This window comes from Nannobrachium achirus (assembly GCF_963921795.1).
Source record: "Nannobrachium achirus genome assembly, chromosome: 23".
Classification (NCBI taxonomy): domain Eukaryota; kingdom Metazoa; phylum Chordata; class Actinopteri; order Myctophiformes; family Myctophidae; genus Nannobrachium; species Nannobrachium achirus.
The window spans coordinates 35,343,562-35,362,563 of NC_137830.1; the positions used below are offsets into that span (position 1 = coordinate 35,343,562).

The following is a 19,002-nucleotide window of genomic DNA, read 5'->3' on the forward strand; positions in this document are numbered from 1 at the left end:
GCACGCACGGACGCACGGACGGACGGACGGACGGACGGAGGGGAAAACATACTCTCCCTCAGCCTTCGGCTGGTGGAGACAATAACCACGTGTCAAGATCATAGAGATGCTACTGTACTCTGCCAAGCTGTGAACAACTCTAAAGCCCTTTGCACACAGGACAGTTGTGTTTTTTTTTCGTTTGCTGCATGAATAAAACGCATTGGATTTGGTGTGCAATGCTGTGCGGAATCGGTGCTGCGGATCCCAAAAGGAGTCATAAAATAATTTATGTTTTTTTTACCGCATGCGACAAGACGCACAAATCGAACTGGGTTTGATCGAGAAAAAAACATCGTCGCACGGCTAATTCGGATCCGGTGTGCATGAGGTCGTAGAGAATCATTGTTTTCTTTAAAAAAAATTAAACTGTCCGTTTTATCCGTGTGGATAAACGCGCCTGTGTGCAAAGACCTTAAAGCTGACACTGACCATCGTAGGTGACGTAGGGAACTTGAAATCCTTTCCCGCTGTTTCCCTCATTGGACTTGAACTGGATCCAGAGCTTCCGAGAGCGAGAGGTGAAGGCGATTGGCCGCTCGTATGTCTGGCACGTCTCGTAGGTTGTGATGGAGGTGGGCAGAGCTAGAGGGAGGGGAAGAGGAAGAGGAACAGAGCAGAGGTCTTGATATTATCGTTGTTGTCGGGTGGAAACCTTGTATGTCCAAAACCGTTTGTTTTGTATTTATCATTTTTAAAATGATTTAAACTAGTGAAAACAGTCGATCTGAAAGCACACAACGCCTCGCACCGCGAGGCGTTGTGTGCTTGTAGATCAGCTGTTTTCACTACTTTTGTGCGATGGCCTTGTATGATTTAGCAGTGCTTTACTTTGCGAAAAACATAAAAAATGTGAAACTTGGAGATACGAGGTTTCTGCCCGACAGTGATGCTAACAAATTAAGGTCACTTTAACTTTATCTTCAATAACAGCAATATCAGCCCTAAAGGAAAGACCCATTGGTCCATCCTTAGTCCGCAAATTGATTTAAATATCGTTTCATGGTCGTTTCAATTCATTACCGCTCTTCCTCATGACCAGCACGTCTCCACACTCATCCTCGATGGGGAGGAAGATCTCTGGCACTACGATGAGGATGCGTCTCTTGTGTGGAGGGTTGATGGTCCAGATGCAGTCCACGTTGGACGGGTAGTCTCCAGGGTAGTTAGGTGACTCAATGTAGCCTGTGTAATCGCCCAGCTCGCCTCCACACAGCTGGTCTAAGACAGAGGGAGAGATGAGCGGTGAATACCGAGGTGCAGTGATCTGCACACAATGCGCAGCACGTTGTGAGCTTGTAGATCGGCTATCCGTACAACTCTGGCAGATGAGGTGTACACTGTAAACTAGAAGCAGTGCTCTTCCGAGCACAGGTCTCCACCAGGCCACACAAATCGGCCTGTTATAGCGCCACCATGAGGCTGATTTAAAAAATGTGGGGCAGAGGTTCTGAATTAGCATCCAGGGAGTGTGTGTGCTCAGTTTGGCAGCGATCGGGCCAACGGCGCCGGAGATTAGCTGGTAACAACCAGGCCACACAAATCGGCCTGTTATAGCGCCACCATGAGGCTGATTTGAAAAATGTGGGGCAGAGGTTCTAGATTGGCATCCAGGGAGTGTGTGTGCTCAGTTTGGCAGCGATCGGGCCAACGGTGACTGAGATTAGCTGCTCACAAACTGCGAGGACGGACGGACGGACGGACGGACGGAGGGGAAAACATACTCTCCCTCAGCCTTCGGCTGGTGGAGACAATTAAGCAACATGCCCAAAAATGGAAAGATTTTCAAAACAATACCAAACAGAGGTTCACTAATGGTACAACATGCCGTATATTACATGTAGACACTCCATCATCAGCCAATTAGTTTAAGAACAAATGATCAGTGGTGTAAAGTAACTAAGTACATTTACTTAAGTACTACACTTAAGTATAATTTTGAGTAATTTGTACTTTACTTGAGTATTTCCGATTTCCAAAACATTTACTCCTCTACATCTCGGATCCAAATATTACCCTTTTACTCCACTACAATTATTTGAAAGGTTTAGTTACTAGTAGGTACTTTGTAGATTTGGATTATTATTACACAACTTACATTAACAACTTCAGACCTATATATACACTTTGGCCATTCGAAAATAGCCGATCTACAAGCTCACAATGCATCGCAAAGCGACACATTGTGAGCTTGTAGATTGGCTATTTTCTAAATATTTGCACCACTTTATTTTGAAAACTTGAAATGACATATTCTGCATAACACTTTTACGTTTTGTACTTGAAGTACATTTTGAAACCAATACATTTGTACTTTTACTCAACTACATTTTGAATTCCGGACTTTTACTTGTAAGGGTGCCCTCACACCAAAATACCTATGAGAGTGGAATCCGCGTTCCGCCAATGCATTTCAATGAGAGTGAAGCGGTTTCATGCCAGCAGAGGATTTCTGCAAAAAACGCTCCCTTCTCATTGAAATGCATTGGCGGAACGCGGATTCCACTCTCATAGGTATTTTGGTCTGAGGGCACCCTAATGGAGTATTTCTAAATTGCAGTATTGATAGTTTTTAAGACATTTGAGTACGTTTTCCACCACTGCAAATGATTGATGTTAGAGAGAGAGAAACAGCAACGCTCACTGCAGGTGATCACACAATTACTGTGTGCTTCAGGTGAAATATTGCGGCGTCATACTTTTGCAGTGGGAGACGTTGGTGGCACCGTCGAAGTCAGTGGTGGTGTTGCCTGGACAGGTGATGCAGTAGTTCTGACCAAACTCTGACTGGTAGGTCCCGGCCGGGCAGCGGATGCAGCGGTGGGTACTGGAGTTATAGTGGTGACCGGGAGCACAGTGGACTGAGGACAAACCGGCAAAGACGCAACACGTTATTTCTCAATTCATTTATGTATTTTCTTATTGAAGCTTTATTCAACCAGGATAGTCACCACTGAGATGAACAATCTATTTTTCACATACACACGCGCACGCACGCACGCACGCACGCACGCACGCACGCACGCACGCACGCACGCACGCACGCACGCACGCACGCACGCACGCACGCACGCACGCACGCACGCACGCACGCACGCACGCACGCACGCACGCACGCACGCACGCACGCACGCACGCACGCACGCACACACACACACACACACACACACACACACACACACACACACACACACACACACACACACACACACACACACACACACACACACACACACACACACACACACACACACACACAATTGGGGATGTGCTACCTTTTTGGAATTTAATTCCTATTTTTTATGTAAAATTGACTTTAGGTCTAGCACTCCACTGAGAAAACCATTGCTGATGCGCACCTTCTTTTTCTTATATAGGTAGATACTGTATGACACATAACCTGAATATACAAAGAAATTACTGACTGACATATTTGACTATATTTGACTATACTTCAAAAATAACATTGATAGTGGAAATAGCCGATCTACAAGCTCACAACGCGTCGCGATGCGGCGCGTTGTGAGCCTGTAGATCTGCTATTTCCACTATTTTTGACTTATATATGAACATATAAAATATATGAAAATTTTTCAACATGGAAACGACTATGACGATTATGAAAAATAACCGCGACTATGTCAAATAATTGCGATTAGACGATTATGTAATAATTGTGACAGCCCTACACACACACACGCACGCACACACACACACACACACGCACACGCACACGCACACGCACACACACACACACACACACACACACACACACACACACACACACACACAGCATTATTACCTTTTGCCTCACAGTCCCTGAAGGAGATCGAGGCTTCAAACTTGGTCATGAGTCCTCCGCCACAGGGGAAACACAGGACACGTCCAGGTTCCGGCTGGAAGAAGCCCAGTGGACAGGGCTGACATGGACGAAACCCATCGGAAGAGTAATGACCTGCTGGACACTGACCTGAGGGTGGGATGGGAGGACATCTCTATTAGCATTTTTCTTTTCTTTGTTTGTGACAAAAAGAGAAAAAGAAAAAAAAAAACTAACCCAAAACATATATGTATTTGAAATCTCTGCTGTCGGGCCGAAACCTCCTAACTCCAAAATGTTCATTTTCGTGAAAATGAGCTCAAGTGGAGTTAGGAGGTTTTGTCCCAAGCACAGTGGGACTGAGTTACTAGGGACCAAGGTGGAGGGCCTTAATTATTTATACTTTAGTTATTGAAAAATAGCAGATATACAAGCTCAGAGTGCCGCGCTGCGAGCTTGTAGATCTGCTATTTTTGAAAAGTCATGAAAATGTGTGCAAATCTTTGAATTATGTATTTAAGCGAACATTTGTAACTCAAAATGTTACTTCTGGTGGGGTCCCTGGAACAACATGTTTTGAGATGGGGGTCCGCGGCCAAATACATTTTGGGGGTCCTTCACATGAAAAAAGTTTGAGCACATAGAAACATAGATTTTAAAAAAAACCTTAGAAGGATTAGAAATATTCAAAGACTACAATACACACAGTAGCACACAATAGCAGATCTACAAGCTCGCAGCGAGCTTGTATATCTGCTATTTTTCAATAGAAGCACGAAATAATGCGTAATAATGCGTTCCCAGTCTAAATGGGTTAAACACCCTCCAACCTATGAAGAACATTCATGGGGGCCCACAGTGAATCCTTGTACCCAGGGCCCAGAATGTGGTGTGACACCCCTGGGGAGGAGGACAGGTGCTGCGAGGCATAGGAGGAAGACAGTAGGAATTCTGATAGCAGCCCAGCAGGGTCCCTTTGGTGACAAGCATGTTGACCACTGCCCTGTCAGCAGGTATTATCTACCTTTTAAATGTTTTAGAGAAACGCGTCAGGAAGGAGGTGGCCGTGTCCTATTGTTCTCTGTAGAGCACTCTATGATAGTCTGCTTGGCTGTCTGAACAGATTTGATTCATGAAGCCGTACGAAGTCAAACGTAATTATTCCTCCCCTTTATGCCAGATATACCATAGGAAATGTCTCCCATTATCATATCTCTGCTCTCCACTAACATATCCATGAACCAAGGAAAATATCACTGGTCTCTAGTGCTCCCTTGTGGACGTAGCTGGAAAGAAAGACCTGCGCTTCATCATGTCTTCTTAGGGCCACAAGGTGGCGGCAATCCAACGTGTTCCCATCACAGTGCCAGTGACTGCACACACTGCTTCATACCAGTGGGTGTCTGTCAAACAGTGGTCCGGGGACCACCATTGGTCCTTGAGGGGGTTCCAGGTGGTCCCCAGCTAAATGATGGAGAGTTGGTAACCAAATGGACCCTTATTAGTGTGGGTGCCCAACAGGGCAACATATTATATTCCTGGGGAAACTTTATTTACCAGGGTAACTTTTCCGCTGCCATTGGAAATTGACAGACAGAGAGACATCTGTCCGGGATAGGGAATCAATAGGGAATCAATGGGAGTGGGAATCAGTAGGGAATCAATGGGAGTGGGAATCAGTAGGGAATCAATGGGAGTGGGAATCAGTAGGGAATCAATGGGAGTGGGAATCAGTAGGGAATCAATGGGAGTGGGAATCAGTAGGGAATCAATGGGAGTGGGAATCAATAGGGAATTAATTGGTCGAGCTTCACATGACAGTTAGCTTACTACAGAATATAGTCACGTCAGCAACCGTCAGCAACCACACTTGTAATTTCCAATTGCATCTTTTCTAGTTAGATCTTTAACTCTTGAGAGCGTAAAATGAAACCAATTGGTTCCATTTTACGAAAAACCAATTGGTTCAATTTTATCCAATGACAACAAAATATTCAAAGTTTTGGGTCTGAGACGCAAAATCTCATCAAATGGTGGTCCGTGGCTCAAATGCTGAATAAATAATGGGCCTTCATGTGAAAAAGGTTGAAAACCACTGCTTTATAGGCCTACCTCCACACTGAGACACATTCTTGGCTCCGGCGATGCCCTGTCCCTCCGTGCTGGGACAGGGTTCACAGGACAGCTGTCCCACCGTGTCCTGGTAGGTTCCCGGGGGACACTGGACGCACTGCTCGTGCTCCCCGCTGTAGAACGTCCCCATACCACAACTCACTGTGGAAGGAGAGAGAGAGAGAGAGAGAGAGAGAGAGAGAGAGAGAGAGAGAGAGAGAGCATAGTTACAATGTTTCTACCTTTTCGGGTGGGGGCAGTACTGTGTTCTACATGTAACGCACGTATACAGCGTCTGCTGTCGGAAATAAAAATATGAACAGCGTCTGCCCTCGTGAACCTTTCAAAGTAGCGTATTTGATAGGCATTTTGCACTGGCGTCTGCCCTGGCCACATGAATAGCCGCGGATCATAGATTATATTAAAAAAAGTCTAGAACACACCACTGGGTGGGGGTGAGGATTTCTGGTCTCTGGGGGGGAGGGGAAATTGCTTTTACAGTTTCATCCAGCTGATGAGCTCATGGGCAGAGCTGTTAGGGGTCCTGAGGCAAGTCTCCAGCCACCACATTTCTGTACATCTATTTTGTATGCAAATGAACGTCCACAGAGAGACAGTGAGAGAGATGCCCTTTGTTTAGCAGCACCAAAAGAGACACAACCATAAACGGTTAATAACCCTCTATCCCAGGGGTCTTCAACAGGGGGGTCCGGGACCCCTAGGGGGTCCTCAGAGTTACTACAGGGGGTCCTTCAAATCTTTGCGTGATAGAAACCTTTTTTCTCCTTTTTTATATTAACCACTTGAACCCTAACGTCCATATTCGGAGAACTTTAGCCGAAAATAGCCGATCTACAAGCTCACAACGCCTCACAGCGAAGAGGTTTGGTGTAGAGGGGAAAAAAGAGCACACTAAGTACAGAGTGAAAGGTCAAGTTTATTAAGTATTGACGGTTCAAGTGGTTAAATATCTGAAAACATGAATCCAAAATACACTGATGATCGTGCTGTCTAACGATGAAACTATATGGAATCTGGGGCGTCCCTGCTTCATCACTCTCTCAGCAAAGGTGTCCTTGGCCTGAAAACCCCTGCTCTATCGTTCATCATGATGGACGCGTGCGTGCGAGCGTGAACTCACCACATTTCCCGTCTCGCAGCACGTGCCCGGTGCTGCAGGCCTCCTGGCCCTCGGGCACGCGGGCCGGCTTCTGGGCCACCTCGTACTCCGTCCCGGAGAACTGGATGTAGAACTGCTGCTTGTTGATGGACTTCCTGAGGGTCCGCATGGCGCTCTGCAGCCTCTGCTTGGTCCTCTCCCGCACACACTCCACGTTGCACACGTCTGACCAGTGGTGGAAAGTAACTCATTACATTGACTTAAAGGCCCGCCGACACACCCCGAAATTATAATAGTACGATACAGTAGGTCACGTGGTCTCTCTGAAAATTGTCTGAAATAGTCTGAAATTCATGTCACAGTGTAATCTGCCCCTCGCCCCCCAACAACAGCTGACCAGTACAGTAAGTAGTCTAAAGTACAGTCAATTAATTTGATTGGCTTATAATTACACATTCCCACAATGACATCATAAAAATATTAACTCGTATTTTAAGATTACTTTTTAAAGTGACAGTACCCCTTTAGGTGACAGTACCCCTTTAAGTAATGTACTTAAGTACAACTTTGGGGTATTTGTACTTGTACTTGTTACTTATTTCCAATTTCCAACACTTTAACTTCTACTCCACATCTCGGATCCAAAGTTACTTTGCAGGTATAAATTATAATGTTATAAAACAAACATTAACCACTTTAGCCCTATTTTACACCCAGGCTATTTGAAAATAGTCGATCTACAGACTCGCATTCGTGTCGCATCACGATGCGTTGTGAGCTTGCAGATCGGATATTTTCTAACATTTTGTATTTTTACTTTTGGTGTTTTAAAGTATATTATGATGTCACTTTGATACTTTTACTCAAGTACTTTTTGAATTCCGGACTTTACTTATTTATGGACGGATATGTGTGCAAAAACACCAGATGTACAAGTTGAGCTTGTATAACTGCCAAATTATCAACAACGTTTGGAACATGTCTCAAACACATACATTTTCGGAATAAAAATTGCATGTTTTTCAGATTTAGAAGGTGTTTTTTAAATCGGCCTCAGGTCTAAATGGGTTCATTCTCAACGCATGCACGCACATACACACGCACACGCGTGCACACACGCACCTGAGGCCTCCTCTTCCTTCATCTCCATCTCGAACTCGGCAGTGATGTGTGACACCTCTTTGGACGGGGACTTGCGTCCTCGCCGGCGCTTCTTGGACGAGTCGCACTTCAGATTGACAAAGGTCACCTGGCAGTCATCTGTACAAGGGAACTGGCCACCTTCCAGATGAAGAGAGAGAGAGAGAGGAGGTGACAGGGAGACGGAGGAAGAGGAGGAGGAGGAGGAAGAAACAGAGGCAGGAGGAGAAGGAGAGGAACGGGACAGGACAGGGGGCAGAATGATTAGAAAATTGATATTGATATAGAAATATTACGAATCGCTGCTTTAAAACCAATCACACGCAAATGGTTGGGTGCAAAGCCACCATTTAGTAACAATTGGAAAATAACAGAAGAGATTAAAGAGATGGAAAGAATTAACTTACAAAATGAGAAACCGTGGAGATGAATTTAAAAGAAACTGGAGTAAATGGGTCTCAGAAATAGTGTAAAAGTAGTTTTAGGAATACTACCCCTTTATTTAACATTTTTCATTGGTTTCAATTAATTTTGGGGGGAAATGAAAATTATTAAATACAATAAAAGATTATAAAAAATAAATGAAAAAAGTTATCGAAAAAACACGGCCTGCTCACATATTCGAAGGGTGTCGGGAGTCACCAGAAAAAAGGACAGTTTTTTTCATTGAATCTATCATGGTTAAAATGGAGTTTGAAGTTATAATGGTTTTGTATGGGAAGGTCCTGGAAGTGGGAAAATGGGGGGAAATGAATATCAAATATCTAAATACTGAATGAAGAAATTCAAAAACTGACCTGGGTGTTCCCAAAAGCCTGATTAGACGATCAAATGACAAAAAGCTTTTTTGAAAGTGGAATATCCCTTTAAACAAGTGAAGAAAACTTGTAAGCTACTGTGGATGAAATGAATAACATTTACTGTACGAACAGTATAATAAAAAGTATAATTTACTTTACATTACTCTAAAGGTCCGTACATACTGAGGGCGAATTGGCGAATAGCGAATTAGCGTATAATTCGCCTTTTTAAAAAAAACCTTATAAAGTCAATGGAAGCATCCACACCAAACGCGAATTTCGAAAAAGCGAAAAGGCGTCTGTTTTTTATTCGCCCTTGTGTCGAATTTAGCGAACGTTCAAAGGCGAATTCCTCTCTCTCTGTATCAAAGTAAGCTCACTCTAACCTATTTCAAGAGAGAGAGAGAGAGAATGGTGGCGGGACCTTCATGTTGCATTGAGGCCGAGGGGAACGGTGTTTTTCTCCTTTTCCGTGTCTCTCTCTGTGTGGCAGCGTGGCTGCTTGTAAAAACTACTCGAATGTATTACTGGTAAAGGCATGGTATGTTTTAGGCTAATTTATAACTGCAAAAAGACTAATGTTTTAAAATAAATCGCTGGGTATTAAATACAAAAGGATCCGAAGTGTAGTGGAGTAGAAGGAAAGTACTGGAAATTGGACTCATCTACAAGTACAGGCTACTCAAGTAAATGTACTTTTAGTTACTTTCCACCAGCTGCTGCGGGGACCTGCCAGTGTGCAGGGACACGGGCGGAGGAGGAACGGTGAACGCTCTGCTCCCCTTCCCCTCTCTCTCTCTGGCCAAATGCACTGCATGCAGACTCAGAGAGAGGCGATATAATATGAAGAGCGCACTGTCTCGCAAATAGGGAGCGCGTGTACTATTTGTTTCTCCGGCGAATTAAGCGAATATTAAACGCATATTCGCGTCGCTTTTTGGTGTGTATGGAAAAAGGCGAATCGCGAATTCTTCGCCTTTTTGGTTCGCTTATTCACGTCGCTTTCGCTAATTCGCCCGTCTGGACAGAGCTTAATAGACCCCCAGGTGTGGTTATAGGTCCTAATATGCACATAATATCTTCCCTGTGTATTTTTGGTTTCTTCCTGAAAACTGAAAGCCTCTGAGTCAAAAGGCTCAATAGAGTAACAAAGTCATGACGTGACTCAGTCATCCCCCGCTTCCACGGAAGTCATTTCTCATATGGAGAATAACATTGAGTCATCTTGAAATCATCTCATATAAGCATTGTGGTCCAAAAATGAACAAACGGTCTTTGCGATATTGTCGGGGAGGTGGCTCTGTATGGTTTATAATGATAGTCATTCACTCATTTTTGATAAAGCCTGTTTCTAGCGAAAATGTAACTAATTCGGCGACAGTAACATTAGCGTTTTCTCACCATCAGTTGATTCTTCATATCCATATGAGTCAAACCGCTTAGATAATTTGTTTGTAATTGGAACACAGTTCTTATATGACGCGATATGAAAAAAAGTCTATGGGAATTCAGAATGGCCGGGGGAAGAAAACCGCGAACCAGGTAGGATGTGTAAATTATGTCACACTTCACTGCTCTATTGAAATACACCGCTTTAATGACATAATAAAATCACCCCCCTCCCCTTTTTACCACATGCCATGTGACCGCTGGTTTACCTTGCAGGCTCTGCTTGGCAGAGTCCCTGTGTTTCTCCTTGTTCCGGGGCCTCAGGTGGCACTTAGCGTCTTTGATCTTGAACCTGGCCTTCTGCTTTATGGGAGGGGCCAGTGCGTCTTTATTTACATGCACAAGAAAAACACACAATACGTTTGAAAGTTGTTGAGCAACGTTCAGTGCACAGTTCAAGGAATAAAGGGAAATGCGACTCTGAAACGCAGGCACGTGCACACATAGACATCAAAGGGGGGCTTGAGCCCCTGCCCTTTTATCCATTGGTAAAAAAGTGCCCTCTCCAGACCATGAATGCAGTTTTTAACTATGGTGAAAGAAATGCAAATGCCCTCTTTCCATGCCATACCTGAAGGCAGCATTCAAGAGAATTGCCTTGTCCAAAGTAAACTCTCCTGAACTTGAATGCAGCATCTTATGTTGAAATCAAGAAATGTGTAGAAATTAAGCATCGAAAATAGCCGACTTCCAAGCTCACAACGCGTCGCAGCGGAGGTCTGCTATTTTCGATGTTTTCACCAAAAGGCCCTTTTAGAAATGTCAGCCCCTGCCTCTCTAACATTCTCTGCACGTCCCTGCTGAAACGATTCACAATTCACAATTCACAATTCACAAATTTACAATTTCGGCATTTAGCAGACGCTCTTCATCCAGAGCGACTTTTCAGTAAGCAAGGACAACACTGGTAATGCATCAAATGCATAGCAATAGTAATCTAGGATCATAGGTTAACCAAGAAGCTATCATCAGTCTAACAGTAGAATAACTACGATAATCTGTATATTGAAACTATACACACAATAGCAGGGGTCTTCAGCAGGGGGTCCGGGACCCCTAGGGGGTCCTCAGAGTTACTACAGGGGGTCCTCCAAATCTTTGTGTGATATATACTTTTTTTCCCCTCCTTTTTTATATTAACCACTTGAACCCTAGTGTCCAAATTCGGAGAACTTTAGCCAAAAATAGCAGCTCTACAAGCTCACAACGCCTCGCAGCGTGCGAGGCGTTGTGAGCTTGTAGATCGGCCCTTTTCGGCAAAGAGGTTTGATGTAGAGGGGAACAAGAGCAGACTAAGTACAGAGTGAAAGGTCAAGTTTATTAAGTATTGACAGTTCAAGTGGTTAAATATCTGAAAACGCAAATTGACATGAATCCAAAATACACGGACGGTCGTGCCGTCAAACAATGAAACGATATGGAATCTATGAAAAGGTTGTGGGGGTCCCTGCTTCATCTCTCTCTCAACCAAGGGGTCCTTGGACTGAAAACGTTGAAGACCCCTGCACTATTGGATGCCAAGTCTGTCTACATAATTTCTAAATTACAATAAGATACTGTACCTAATAGCATATAAAAAAAATATATATACTAGTAAGATGCCTAAGGGCGCCATGTCATCTGGCCAGTGATGTATATCGGACCAGGTACCCATATATGGAGACCCCTGGTACCCATATATGGAGCTCCAAGTACAGTATGGAGATATACTGTGATACCCCAAAAAATGCTCACTCAGTTATTCGTTATGTGAAAGTCCTATGACGTCTATGACATCTGACATCATACATACGATCAGGCGTCCGTCCGGACGGACAGAGACATGATGTGCCGTTTCTCATACTAAACTGCGACCTTCTGCCACAATTAGGCCTATTATTATTGTCATTATCATATTTTTGTATTCTGACTGGGCTTGTTAAACCTGATTTATACTTCGCTGTACGACGGTGTTGCTTTTCAAAAGAATTGACAGATATTCAGTTGAAAATGTTGGGTGAGTGATGCGCTCGCGCAGAAGCATAAATTAGCCCTTTATAGCATGGACCCAAGACACTTCCTCCTCATACTCTTTCTCACTGTTTAAACGCACGCACACGCACACACACACACACGCATGCACGCACGCACGCACGCGCGCACACACACACACACACACACACACACACACGCACGCACACACGCACGCACGCACACACACATTCCTCTGGCCCGGCACTTTATTACCTGTCCGACATGTACAAAGTGCTGAAGGATATATATCGTGGGAGTGCTGAGAGCGAGAGGGGGAGAGATTAGGATGGAGAGAGAGAGAGAGAGAGAGAGAGGGGGAGGAGGAGGAAGGAGAGAAGACCAAGTTCACGCTGGCCCGGTCCCCACTGGGAGGACGAGGTGAGGGGAACGCAGAAATAACAAGCACGGTCGAGGCGTCACGATCCTTGGTAGGAAAAGTGTGTGTGTGCTTTTGTTTACCCATTCAGGCCTAGAATTATTGAATGCTTTAACCAGTGAAAAATAGCAGATATACAAGCTCACAGCGCGGCACCGAGTGCCGCGCTGCGAGCTTGTAAATCTGCTATTTTTGAAAAAGTCGTGAAAATGTGTGCAAATCTTTGAATATATGTATTTTCAAAGCGAACGTTTGTACTCAAATTTTGCTTCTGGGTGGTCCCTGGAACTAAATATGTTGAATGGGGGTCCATGGCCGAATAAATATCATTTTGGGGGTCCTTCACATAAAAAGGTTTGAGAACCACTGACATAGTAGTCTCTCAAGAACAGACTAACTGAGCTCCAGTTAAGGACCTTTTCTTTGACGATGGCTGGCCAGATTGCTAACATAGAAACATAGGTTTTTCAAAAAACCTTAGAAGGATTCAAAAGAATCGGGTCAAAAGTCTAATTTTCAAGAATTTTCAAAAATAGCAGATCTACAAGCTCGCAGCTGTGAGCTTGTATATCTGCTATTTTTCAATAGTTAAAGCATAAAATAATGATACACAATAATATGTACCCGTTCTGAATGGGTTAAATATCCATGCAGAGACCAAAAAGTCCCCAATAGGATTGTAAATGCAGAAAAACCTGACCTTATGGGAGAAGGATTTTTAATTGTTTTCCCCCCATGGTTAAGAAAGAACTATATTTTATTTCTGCTTTAAAACATTGACTCTTATTATAGGATCATTTTTTTCCTGAACAAAACATGTTTTTTTGTATTATTATTTCAAAAAATGTATGAAAAGAAATTTCAGAAATTAAAAAGACATATCTAACATTCTTCGACAGAACTTCAAGAAATGCATTTTTACAGGGAAAGCATTTTAAAATCTTGAAAATTTGTAGGATCGGCCTCTGGTCTTAATGGGTTAAATAGTGAGTGAGAGAGTGCGTGCGTGCGTTTAAATAGTGAGAGAGAGTGAGGGGAGATAGAAGGGTGAGAAAGAGTGTGAGGAGGAAGTGTCTTGGGTCCATGCGGTATAAAACAGTGGTTCTCAACCTGTGGGTTGGGTTTTGGGGGGTCCCCAGATGATTAACTTAATGTGCAACATTGTTTTCTCACTCAATAGTAAACAAATCAACATAAAGTTTAAGTGTATAGAGGGTATCTGCACATTTCTAAAGTGACAATTTAAGGACATTTTAATACATCTAAAATGACAAATTAAACATTGGCCAAATTGTCAAATATTAGAGGCAGAAATTGTGAAAATAGACGATCTACGCGAGGCGTTGTGAGGATGTAGATCTGCTATTTTCACAATAGAACCCTGTTATACAAAATGTAATGTCTCAACTCTTAGCGCGCTGCTATAAAGGGCTAATTTATACTTCTGCACAAGCGCATCAGATCACTCACCCAACATTTTCAACTGAATACACTGTACAGCAAAGTATGGTTTAACAAGCCCAGTCAGAATAAAACACACCAGTGAGCTTATCAGTGAGCTTTCACTATTTTGGGTCCCAAACTATTTTTTTAAATTTTGTAACCCATTTTCACCCAGTGCCAATTGCCTATGTAATCCTGGGCTCTGCTCTCCCTCTGCCACGCCTGGGGAGACAACGGACTGACCTCATGCTTCCTTCTATGCATGAGTAGTCCAAGTTGCTTCTTTTCACCTGACAGTGGGGATTTCCGGTTTGGACGTAACGCATGGAAGGAACACGTTATTCCTTTCCCCTCCATCAGGCGTCCCGGCTGGCCAGGTGGAGGCATTATAGAGACCAGGATTACTGCATGTTTTTGTGAGGGTATCAACCCTAGGAGACACAGGGAGAACAAGCAAACTCCACACAGAAAGGCCCTATCGCCAACCCCACCTAGGGTGTGGGCGCTGGTGACGGGAACACGCCTCCAGCGCCCACAGGGAATCAAACCCAGGACCCTCTAGCTGTGAGGCGACATTGCTAACCGCTGCGCCACCGTGCCCTCAAGCTAGTGGTCCCAAACTAGTGAAAGAGACATCAGCATCTCTCCTTTGTGTCTGGAGCTGAGAGCTTTGGGAACCACTTTGAGCAGTAGACGCTACCTGCACAGGTGAGTAGAGCGGCCGTGACGTTCCTCTTTTGGGGAGCTTTCCCCGGCGGGACGGGCACGCCGCAACTCAACGTGTAGCTGTTTTCTGAGTCTGTAACACACACACATGTGCGCGCACACACACACACACACACACACACACACACACACACACACACACACACACACACACACACACACACACACACACACACACACACACACACACACATCAATATCAGTTGGTATAAAGAAAAATAAAGGAGGTACGTACAGCAGACAGAACAATGGTAGGGTTAGGGAGGTAAGGGAGTCTGAGAGTTTTTGGTTCGTCTGAGGGACAGAATGACCGGGTCTTCTTGTTCCTCCAAACCAATGTGTGTGTGTGTGTGTGTGTGTGTGTGTGTGTGTGTGTGTGTGTGTGTGTGTGTGTGTGTGTGTGTGTGTGTGTGTGTGTGTGTGTGTGTGTGTGTGTGTTTGCGTGGGATGGAAGCGTCTGTGTTTGTCTTGGCATGGGGCTGCAGCAGCACGGCACAGCGCAGAGGATTAAAGGAGTTTTATTAGTTTTCAATGGTCTTACAATCCGGCCATATTTAGGAGTTTAAGACACGGCCCTGAGGAAATCTCACTGCCATATGAACTCCTTCCTTTTACAGCCATACAAGAAACACACACACACACACACACACACGCACACACGCACACACACACGCACACACGCGCACACACACACACACACGCACACACACACACACACACACACACACACACACACACACACACACACACACACACACACACACACACACACACACACACACACACACACACACACACACACGCACACGCGCTCACTTCAGTTCACACATAACTATTAGACATGCACACGGACACAAATGGACAGATACAGCACCGTAGGCACTTGCCTCTACACCACAGGTCTTCAACAGGGGGTCCGGGACCCCTAGTAGGGGGTCCTCAGAGTTACTACAGGGGGTCCTCCAAATCTTTGTGTGATACAGTAGGAACTTGTTTTGTTCTCCCTTTCTTATATTAACCACTTGAACCCTAGCGTCCATATTCTGAGAAATTTAGCGGAAAATATTTTCGGCAAAGAGCTTTGGAGGGGGAAAAGAGCAGACCAAGTACAGTGAAAGGTCAAGTTGATTAAGTTCAAGTAGTAAAATATATGAAAACACACATTAACATGAATCCAAAATACACTGTTGATCGTGCTGTCAAACAATGAAATGATATCTATGAACAGGTTGTTGGGGTCCCTGCTTCATCTCTCTCTCAGGGCTAAGGGGTACTTGGCCTGAAAACGTTGAAGACCCCTGCTCTACACAAAGCATGTGCGCAAATGGATGATAACAAGCACACACACCCACGACTCATCCATGTACAAACGCACACATACTATTAACACACATGTGCATGCATGCGTGTGTGCGCACGCACACACACACACAGATGTGTTTCGAGTCAGAAGTGAAGAATGAGGACTTCGGAACTCATAAAAGTGAGATGATTAAATAGGGGGCCGTACTCCGTGAAGCCACAGGAATTCAACGTCCCCCCCCCTGTCCCCCCCCCCCCCCCCAAATTAAGACATTCTCCAGCAAGATAGAAAAACAAATATTTCACTTTGTGCCTGTGAGTTATCCATCATTCTCACACGGTTGTCGGCCAAGTCAAACGGCGCGAGGGCCGCGCTCTCTGCGCCGCGGCTGCGGAAATATGGCATGATTGAAGAATGTAATCGATTTACAGATGTGTGTGCGTGCGTGCGTTGCTGCGCTAAGTACTATCGCAGGAGGAGGACAGGCCGCGGCGGTGCCAGCCAAAGTGCTTTTGGAGCCGCCGGCCAGAAAAAAAAAAGGCCTCCTCCGCTCCCTGGACTGAACAAACACATCATTTCTGCCGAAATGCCCCCCCTGAGGAGCCGCTTGACCCACAGACAGGAGAAGGCGATAAGGTTCAGTGTGAACGCGTTCATCAAACATCCCGTGGCAGGCCAGTCAGCGAGGGCTGAGGAGTTACAGCTACAGTATAGTGGGCTGGGAGAGCCGCAGCAGCTTGTTCCCACCAACAGAGGGCGGCAGTGTGTGCGTCATCGTCAGCGGAGTTTCAAAATGATATACTGTACTGTATTTGTGGTGGATGTTTTCTGAGGGGCAATGTCATGTAGCTTCACACGAGTGGTTCTCAACCTTTTCGGGCTGCATTACATTTTGTATAACACAGTTCTATTGTGAAAATAGCAGATCTACAGCTGCTGTTTTCACAATGTCTGCCTCTAATATTTGACAATTTGGCCAATGTTTAATTTGTCATTTTAGAGGTATTAAAAAGTCCTTAAATTTTCACTTTAGAAATGTGCACATACCCTCTATCCACTTAAACTTTATGTTGGTTTGTTTACTGTTGAGTGAGAAAACAATGTTTCACATTAAGCTAATCATCTGGGGACCCCCCCAAAATAATTTGGGGACCCCCCGGGGGTCCCGACCCACAGGCTGAGAACCACTGCTTTACACCAGTATGTCATATTAACGGGAAGAACCTGAAACATGCACACATGAAGGTACGTGTGTGTGCTTGTGTGTATGGATGGATGGATGCATATACAGACAGACAGACAGACTTATTGACCAATTGGTCAATTAGTGGTCATAGCAATGTGTGTGTGTGTGTGTGTGTGTGTGTGTGTGTGTGTGTGTGTGTGTGTGTGTGTGTGTGTGTGTGTGTGTGTGTGTGTGTGTGTGTGTGCCTGTATACCTGCGAGGAACAGTGCGTTGGAGGGACAGGAGAGTGAGCAGACCTCCAACCCTGCATTCTTGGTGCAGCTGAGCTGGGCGCGCGGCACCGGCTTCCCATTGGGCAGACACTTCACCGCCTCTGAGGAACACGCACACACACACACACACACACACACACACACACACACACACACACACACACACACACACACACACACACACACAGTAGTCACATCACCATGACAACCGCCCCATACCCGGCGCGGGCATGGGAAACACCTCCACTCTCAGCTGGGAGAGCACTACATTTGTTTGAAAACTTTAGTTACTAGTTACTTTGTAGATTTGTATTATTATTACAAAATATACATACTAGCGTCCATATTCTGAGAATTTTAGCCAAAAATAGCAGATCTAAAAGCTTTTAGATCGACTATTTTCGGCAAAGACGTATAGTGTAGAGGGGAAAAAGAGCAGACTAAGTACAGAGTGAAATGTCAAGTTATGTATTGATGATTCAAGTGGTTAAATACGTATCTGAAAACACAAATAGCCATGAATCCAAAATACACTGATGATTGTGCTGTCAAACAATGAAACTATATGGAATCTATGAAAAGGTTGTGGGGGTCCCTGTTTCATCTGTCTCTGTTGCGTGATTATGCATCCCACTGGGAAAGATGGATAACCACGCCCCGGACTCATATTTGAAGCTTGTGATTGGCCGAACCGGATGTAGGGAGTGCACCATTGTAGTCACTTGGACCGCGGCAGAGGTGCACCAAAACCTAAACCTATCCTTAACCCTAACCCTAACTCTAACCTTAACCTTAACCTTAACCTTAACCTTAACCTTAACCCTAACCCTAACTCTAACCCTAACTCTAACCCTAACCTAACCTTAAAGGAGTAGTTCACCCCCAAAATGACTTTTTTTCTATTGATTAGTCACGCCATGGAGACTAGAGTTCAATAATATTTTTTGGTTTTTGTCACATTCCTAAAACAAAAATTTGATTCGAGTAAATTTACCCCCATTGATTCCGGATGGGGACCCGTTTCGAAACGGGTCCCCATCCGGAACGAATGGGGGTAAATTTATTGTTATCAAATTTTTGTCTTAGGAATGCGACAAAAAACTAAAAATATTATTGAACTCTAGTCTCCATGGCGTGACTAATCAATAGAAAAAAAGTCATTTTGGGGGTGAACTAGTAAAACTCAGTAAAACTAACGCTGGT

The 19,002-nt window shown here is 44.5% G+C and overlaps 2 protein-coding genes across 3 annotated transcripts in view; both read right to left on the bottom strand.

Moving 5' to 3' along the window:
- Positions 1-19,002, bottom strand: part of mpped1 (metallophosphoesterase domain containing 1) — a gene marked incomplete at both ends in the record, with an annotated part of 149,285 nt that overhangs the window by 129,515 nt on the left and 768 nt on the right. The gene's annotated exons all lie outside the window — the stretch shown is intronic.
- The window catches only part of scube1 (signal peptide, CUB domain, EGF-like 1), a gene marked incomplete at its 3' end in the record, with an annotated part of 208,444 nt that overhangs the window by 4,298 nt on the left and 185,144 nt on the right, over positions 1-19,002 (bottom strand). For both annotated transcript variants that reach the window (XM_080754594.1, XM_080754593.1), the window contains 10 exons: positions 17,781-17,900; positions 15,013-15,111; positions 10,690-10,806; positions 8,214-8,372; positions 7,113-7,316; positions 5,972-6,133; positions 3,842-4,009; positions 2,739-2,900; positions 1,063-1,260; positions 472-624 (listed from right to left, as the gene is read on the bottom strand). In XM_080754594.1, coding sequence (XP_080610720.1) covers positions 472-624; positions 1,063-1,260; positions 2,739-2,900; positions 3,842-4,009; positions 5,972-6,133; positions 7,113-7,316; positions 8,214-8,372; positions 10,690-10,806; positions 15,013-15,111; positions 17,781-17,900 — 1,542 coding nt within the window. The remainder of the gene's footprint in view (positions 1-471; positions 625-1,062; positions 1,261-2,738; positions 2,901-3,841; positions 4,010-5,971; positions 6,134-7,112; positions 7,317-8,213; positions 8,373-10,689; positions 10,807-15,012; positions 15,112-17,780; positions 17,901-19,002) is intronic.